Below are 6,529 nucleotides of genomic sequence, written 5' to 3'. Positions count from 1 at the left end.
GCATACATAGATGCACCATTCAATTAGAACGCTTTTAAAAGTACATTTGAAAAGACTTATTATATTGTATACTATAGGTTGAAGCATCTCCACTGTCATCACTATTTGTGCTGGATTGCATAAAAATTCTGCTGAAGGGGGGATGTGAAATATAGCCATATTAGGAAGATATCAACTGGATTAATTTGCTTCTTGGCTGGGAATGACTCCTCCAGAGCAGTTACTATAAGTATAAATTACTGACGGAATACCTAAATGAGGTAATAATCATTTTGCTGAAGAATGGGAATCAACAAAATGCCTTGCAGATTATGGAAGGGGTAGTTAGCTGAATAATTGCTTGACACTGAGTCATCTTGCTCTAGGAATTATGATTGGCTGTTTGGAAGTGGAGACAGAGTTTAAAATGCATGGAAGAAGAATTTGCAAGCAAAGCCAAAACAAGAAGAAAGGAAGGGTGACCCTATCACTGTTCCATTTCCTATCATTGTGAGGCTAAAGGCAAGGTAAGGTTATGAATGAAATACAAAGCAAATTGAATATTTTTGTGTAAATATGTCCCTTTGTTGCACTTTACAATGGTTTTCTTTCAAGCCTTATTGAAGGGTACAGAAGTTTTTTTTTTTAATCAGTTCTGCAGGCAAAATAGTGTTTTACCGATCAAAATGAGTGGTTTCAAAGAACATTGTTCCTCAACATTGCACTACAACTCGGGCATTCGGCACACACTCAGACCCTTTATCGTATTCTATCGACCACGCTGCGAGGCCATATGTTTGTTAAAGTTGGATTTATTTTGGCTGCAGCCAGGAACATCAAACATTGAATGCCTGATCTGTGCCACAGGTTGGGCCGTCCCAAACCCCTGTGGCTCCACTGTGCTGTCTCTCATAGCACACACTGTCACTTTGTGCCTTCCCTTGAAGGAGGCACTTGCCATCTTTTACAATCCGACCTTCTAGTCCTCCCGGCCGTCGAAACCGGGAGACAAGCTGTGTCCACGTTGCTTCCTGTTTATAAGGCTGCTAACATGCAAGCCTAACTTTGCATAAACTTGTAACTTGTTAAACAACTGTTTCTGCACACGTAGTTACCACAACACTTGCAAGTGTTAACTGCTAAGCTGCTGTGTACCCACTGCTGTCCCTGGGTAAAATTGTAGCCAGACGCCTTGCTGCGACAAGTTAGCCTTCGCAAAGTGGGTGGGTGGGCGGGTGAGAGCTGCTCTTCTCCTGCCTCCTAATTCTAAAATGATTTCCCTGTGTTTTTCCTATCCCTTGCCCCTGCTCCTCCCCTCTTCCTCCTCCCCTTCCTATCCCTCCCTTATCTTGTTAACCCTTTGTTGCCCTATCTGCTCCTACCTATACTCACTAGCTGGCCCACCCCACCCTATACCCTCCCTTTCTCCTCTGTCTTCGCCGGCCTTCAGCCCAGTTGTGTGTGTCCCCCCTTAACGGGTGTGCCTATTTCTTTACTTTCACTCACATTGAGAGAATGCATTCCCAGGGAAGTGAGTAGTTAGGGTGGAGATTATAACCCAACCAGGTGTCTGTATTTACAACACTCATCCTGTCATTTTAGGCTGGAAAACATACCTTCAGAAAAAGTATATGCAAGTGTCAGTGGGTACTTTCTCTGTGGAGGATTTTCAAAGTAAAAGCATACACATGATTTCCCTTACAAAACTGATGAAAAATCTGCCAGAAAATAAGTCTCTACAAACTTCAACAATATGGGCAGTTTGAAACTTGCATTCTAAAAACCTGTTTTTTTCCCCATTGATACAGAATGGGGAAAAGTCTTTTTTTTTTTTTAATAAAGTCCTTGTATGGGAAAGGTTCTCCGAGAATTAGAAATTGTAGAAGTGAATTCTTTGCCAGTTATAATACCTTTGCTTGAATTACTATAACAATTATTACAAGCAATAATGTTGTTCCTGAGTGTTTGGGACCACAAAAATTGCAAAAATCTCTTGTACAGGACCATCTTTGGATAATTTTACAGTTTGTTAATTACATTTAACAACATAAAAAAGATACAGTTTCCTTCAGTAAAAGCATTAACTGAAATTTTAATTTTGATGGCACAAAGCAAAATGCATTTATGTAGATTTAAGTGTAGATTGTTTAATCTGTGAATATGCAGAATGCTGTAAAAAAGTGTGGTCCAGCCTAGTGGCTCAGTGGCAGTGTTGTGTACTGCCATGCGCAAAATCCCCAGTTCAGTTCCCAACTTGGGTTTTCCAAAACCCAGATCAGCTGGATATAAGGATATTGTGCCCATATGGATGCCCACCTTGCATTTACCTGCTGTGTCTCTTACGTGCGCCATTACAAAATAATGAATAGGCATGCTGCTGTCACTTTCACAGGTACATGTACACTATGGGTGCTCAATGTCATTCCTCGAGGTCTACAACTTAGTCGGATTTTTAGGATTTCCACAATGAAGATGCATGAGATCTTTTGCATACAATGGAGGCATATGCACTGGGGAAATCCTGAAAACCCAACTGGAATACGAACCTCGTGGACTAATGTTGAGCAACCTGGTGTACACTTACACGTGGAACTGCTAGTATTCTAATCATTTACATGCACAAGGGATGTATGAATACAAGCACGTAGATTATAAGAAGTGCCCTTCAAAAGGGCAGGTCTGTAATCTAGGTATCCCTATTTGCATCCATTATGCACATAAATGTCTAGAACAGTGGTTCTCAAACCTGTACTGGGGGAGCTCCAGCCAGTCGGGTTTTCAGGATATCTGCAATGAATATGTATGAGAGAGCTTTACATGCCTATTACCTCCATTATAGGGGTTTGTTGGAGGTGTGTTTTGGGTGGGACTAGGTAGGCCCAAAATTAGGATGTTTTTCAGCAATAATGGATTGGGAAGAAATGTCCAAGGCAAAAAAGGAGGAAGTTTGTATTTCAATCATGTCCATTGTACAGAAAGGTGCCCTGCTTGAGCAACTGACCACTGGAGGGATGAAAGCATGACCCCTCCAACCCCCCCCCCCCCCCAAGAAGTGAAACTGACAGTGGATACCAGGCTCTGACAGCTTCAGGTATTATGGCCATTCCTAATAGAGCAGCACGCAAGTGTAAGGAGTTGCCTCAGAAGCATAGCCAGGTTGTGTTGTCGGGGGTGGGGGGTGGGAACAGAGAGAAGATTGCATTGGCACACGTTTACTGCATAGGCATGGCACACTGCGTGAAAAATAGGCGCCTGTGCCGGCTCCAGTCCATTTGGGGGAGCAGTCGCTCCCTTTGCGCCCTACTAGCTACACCACTGAGTGGCCTAGTGGTCAGTGCAGTGGAATTTAAACAACAGGACCCAGGTGTAACTCCCACTTTAACTCTTTTTTTCTTTTTAAATATGTGAGCCCCCCCCCCCCCCCCCCCCCCCGGAACATAGAAATACTTACTGATTCTGAATTTATAAGACACCTGCAAGCTTGATGGCTGTTGTAGTGGTGTACCTTTAGTTACAGTAGGTTTTTATCTGTTCCTAAAAGGCTCACAATAACATCATGGAATTAAGGTAGGATCTGTATCTGGGTCACGTTGTTTAAAGTCCACTGCACTGACCATTAGGCTGCCCCTCTGCTCTTCAGCATCATATATGTTCATTTTTGTACACATGATGCCAGACAGATGTTTCATTTTGGGAAATGGCTGTTCATTTTGGATGTTTTCAAGAACTTCCTTCTCATGTATTTTTGAACAGGAAATCTTAATGTTTTTTCTCGCAAAAATGGCTGCGAGATGGTCGTTTTGGGGGACATTATGAGCAAGACATTCTTTCACAAATGCCCCTTTAAGTATTATATTAAGAGGACATATTTAATAAGGGCTCTATTAAACTGCAGTCAGGTTTTGCAGTTACTGAGCGTAGTAACTTTAAAAAGCCTGTGTTAACTCTAAGGCAATGACACCAGCTGTTTCACATTCATTTAATGCATAGAAAATGTCATTACCACCGTAACTTCATTGTTGATAATGCAATGCACTCAGCTACATTATTCATGTGGCATTAACTGTGCTGCCTTAACAGTTAACGCAGTTTAGAAAATATGGCCCTCAATGTTTTTCTCAATTTTGTGTCTATGGGAAAATGTTTAGTAACCATGGGGATCGATATTCAGCTGACAGAAATCAGTGTTTTGCCAACAGCCACCAACACTATACCTAGAAATTCAATGCCAGGCCATGTTTGGGCACTGGCATTGAATTTCTAGGTACATGGCGCTAGTGAAAACATAGCCAATTGAGTGCGATAATCGGCACGTAACCAGCTATGAAGAATTGCATAAAGATAGGTCTGTTTTTTATGTAGTCCCAAGGCCGCTGAGAGGGAGGGTAGGAGGAGCAAGATTCTCTTGGGCTCAGCCTCCAAGGTGGGCCCGGTGCCGGCAAGGCTTCTGATGCAGGCAGGCAGGCACACACAGATAGAAGAAGGCTGAATTGATCTCCTTCTCTTGTGTGCCAGGCCCAGGACCTGTGTTAATGTGTTAACTCTGCTCTTCCACCACAGGTCCTTCTTCCTGCCTTGTCCCACCTCCTTCTTGTGAAGTACTTCCTGTTTCCGCATAGGCAGGAGGGGACGTGGCAGGAATAAGGACCTGTGGAACAGAGCACAGTACGCATTAACACGATAAATTGGGTCTCAGAACACAGGAACAGGAGAGAAAAGACAGACCAAGGGAGCAGACGCAGTAAGTGGGGGTGTGGGGTGCGAGGATGGCACTGCGGGGGAGGGCACAGGGGGCCCTTAAGATTGTTTGCTCCAGGCTCTGCCCCATCTCTCAGCAGCCCTGTGTGGTCCTATTTCTGTAGTATCTTAGCCGATTAAGTGTTGAATATTGGCACTTAACTGGCTAAGTGCTGACTTCACCCCTGGAACACTTACAAAATAGCTGGTTTCAGCTTGAGCGCTAACCGGGCATTTTCAGCAGCATTATGCAGTTAAGTGCCATTTAAAATGCCCAGTTAGCCCCGGACAGGTAATTTGAACAGCCAGGAGCCTTTCCTGACTGTTTTCATCATTTTGATTGTGGGATCCATTATCCTTCAGCTTTAATCAGTTCAATTGCACAGTAGTATCAGTATAATTGTAAAAATAAAGACAAATGTCACTGAAAAACATTTATTAATCTTTTTCAGCATTTTTCTTGAAAGATGAAGATTGTGACTCTTTTTGTTTGCTTATTTGGAACAGCATTTGCGTTACCAGTAAGTACCATTCTCAGGCTAAGATGCTGCATGCTATGTGCATGATAGTTTTTGGCATATTACATGTATACAGAATTTGCATATGTAATCTGAACAGTAAACCATCATTGTTATATATCTTTTTGATTTTTCTTTTTCAGCTTATTCCACAACGCTTTGCATCTGGAAGTGCCAGCAATGAGGTCTGCCTAACACCTTTCTAAAGCATTGCATTTTCAAGTTTAAATCTCAAAATATGTTTAAAACTGAAAACTCTTCTTAACAGTAGAGCATTAACATATATACAAGCTGTATGAACCAGAAAGATTATCTGAAGTGAAATAAAATTTTATGATAATGGATACATCAATCAAATTTTCCGACAAATTAGGTTATTCATTTAGGGCCCTTTTACTAAAGGGTTGGTGTGTGGCAGTGGGCTTGCCGCTCGCCAATCTGGAACTACCGTCGGGCTACCACAGGAGCCCGTCAGTAGTTCCCACCCCCAGCATGCACCATTTCCGTCGCTACAAAAATATTTTCTATTTTTGTAGCGCTGGTGCTTATCCGGCGGTAATCGGGCAGTGCTGCGTGTTACCGCGGGAGCCCTTACTGCCACCTCAATGGGTGACAGGAAGTGCTCCCCCCCCAGTGGCGTAGCTAGGGGACACACAGGGGGAGCAACTGCTCTCCCAAACAGATTTGGATAAAAATGACGCCTATTTTGCTGCTGGACCCAGTCCCTTCACTGGTCTCTCTTCCTCCCCTCTCTCCTGATCATCTTTTTACAGCTTTCAAGTTCAGCGGCAGAGCAGCAGCGATGTCAAATAAGAACAAATTGAAAGCACGCGGGACCATTTTCCTGTATGCACTGCTGCTGCTCTGCCGGTCACGCGGCATGCTTGGTACGGGGTGGGAAGAGAGACAGACAAGGTGATGCTGTACGGGGGAGGAGAGAGGGGCTGATTTGGGATAGGGAGGAAGAGGGTGAGATGCTGGATGGGGGAAGAGAGAGAGACAGGGAGATGGTGGATGGGATGAGAGATAGATGGGGTGAAGCTGAATTGGATGGAAGAGAGAGAGAGCAATGATGGATGGGGGAAAAGAGACAGATCACAATGCTTGATGGGGTAGAAGAGAAAAAGACACTGTAATGGTGAATGGGGGAGGAGAGAGATATGGGGCAATTCTGGATAACAGGTAAGAGAGAGAAAGATGGGGCAATGCTGGATATGGGGAAGTGAGAGAAAGAAAGAGAGATGTAGTGATGCTGGTTGGCAAGGGGAGAAAGAGATAGAGTGGTGATGCTGCAT

At 43.6% G+C, this 6,529-nt stretch overlaps 1 protein-coding gene across 1 annotated transcript in view; it reads left to right on the top strand.

Moving 5' to 3' along the window:
* The first annotated feature begins 419 nt into the window (after nt 1-419).
* Nucleotides 420-6,529, top strand: part of LOC115462513 (odontogenic ameloblast-associated protein-like) — a 43,427-nt gene continuing 37,317 nt past the window's right edge. The window contains exons 1-3 of the mRNA XM_030192505.1: nt 420-506; nt 5,169-5,237; nt 5,378-5,419. Coding sequence (XP_030048365.1) covers nt 5,184-5,237; nt 5,378-5,419 — 96 coding nt within the window. The 5' untranslated portion in view covers nt 420-506; nt 5,169-5,183. The remainder of the gene's footprint in view (nt 507-5,168; nt 5,238-5,377; nt 5,420-6,529) is intronic.

The sequence above is a fragment of the Microcaecilia unicolor genome, chromosome 2 (genome assembly GCF_901765095.1).
Source record: "Microcaecilia unicolor chromosome 2, aMicUni1.1, whole genome shotgun sequence".
NCBI lineage: Eukaryota > Metazoa > Chordata > Amphibia > Gymnophiona > Siphonopidae > Microcaecilia > Microcaecilia unicolor.
The sequence above is the reverse complement of the archived record's forward strand: the minus strand, read 5'-3'. Positions and strand labels throughout refer to the sequence as shown.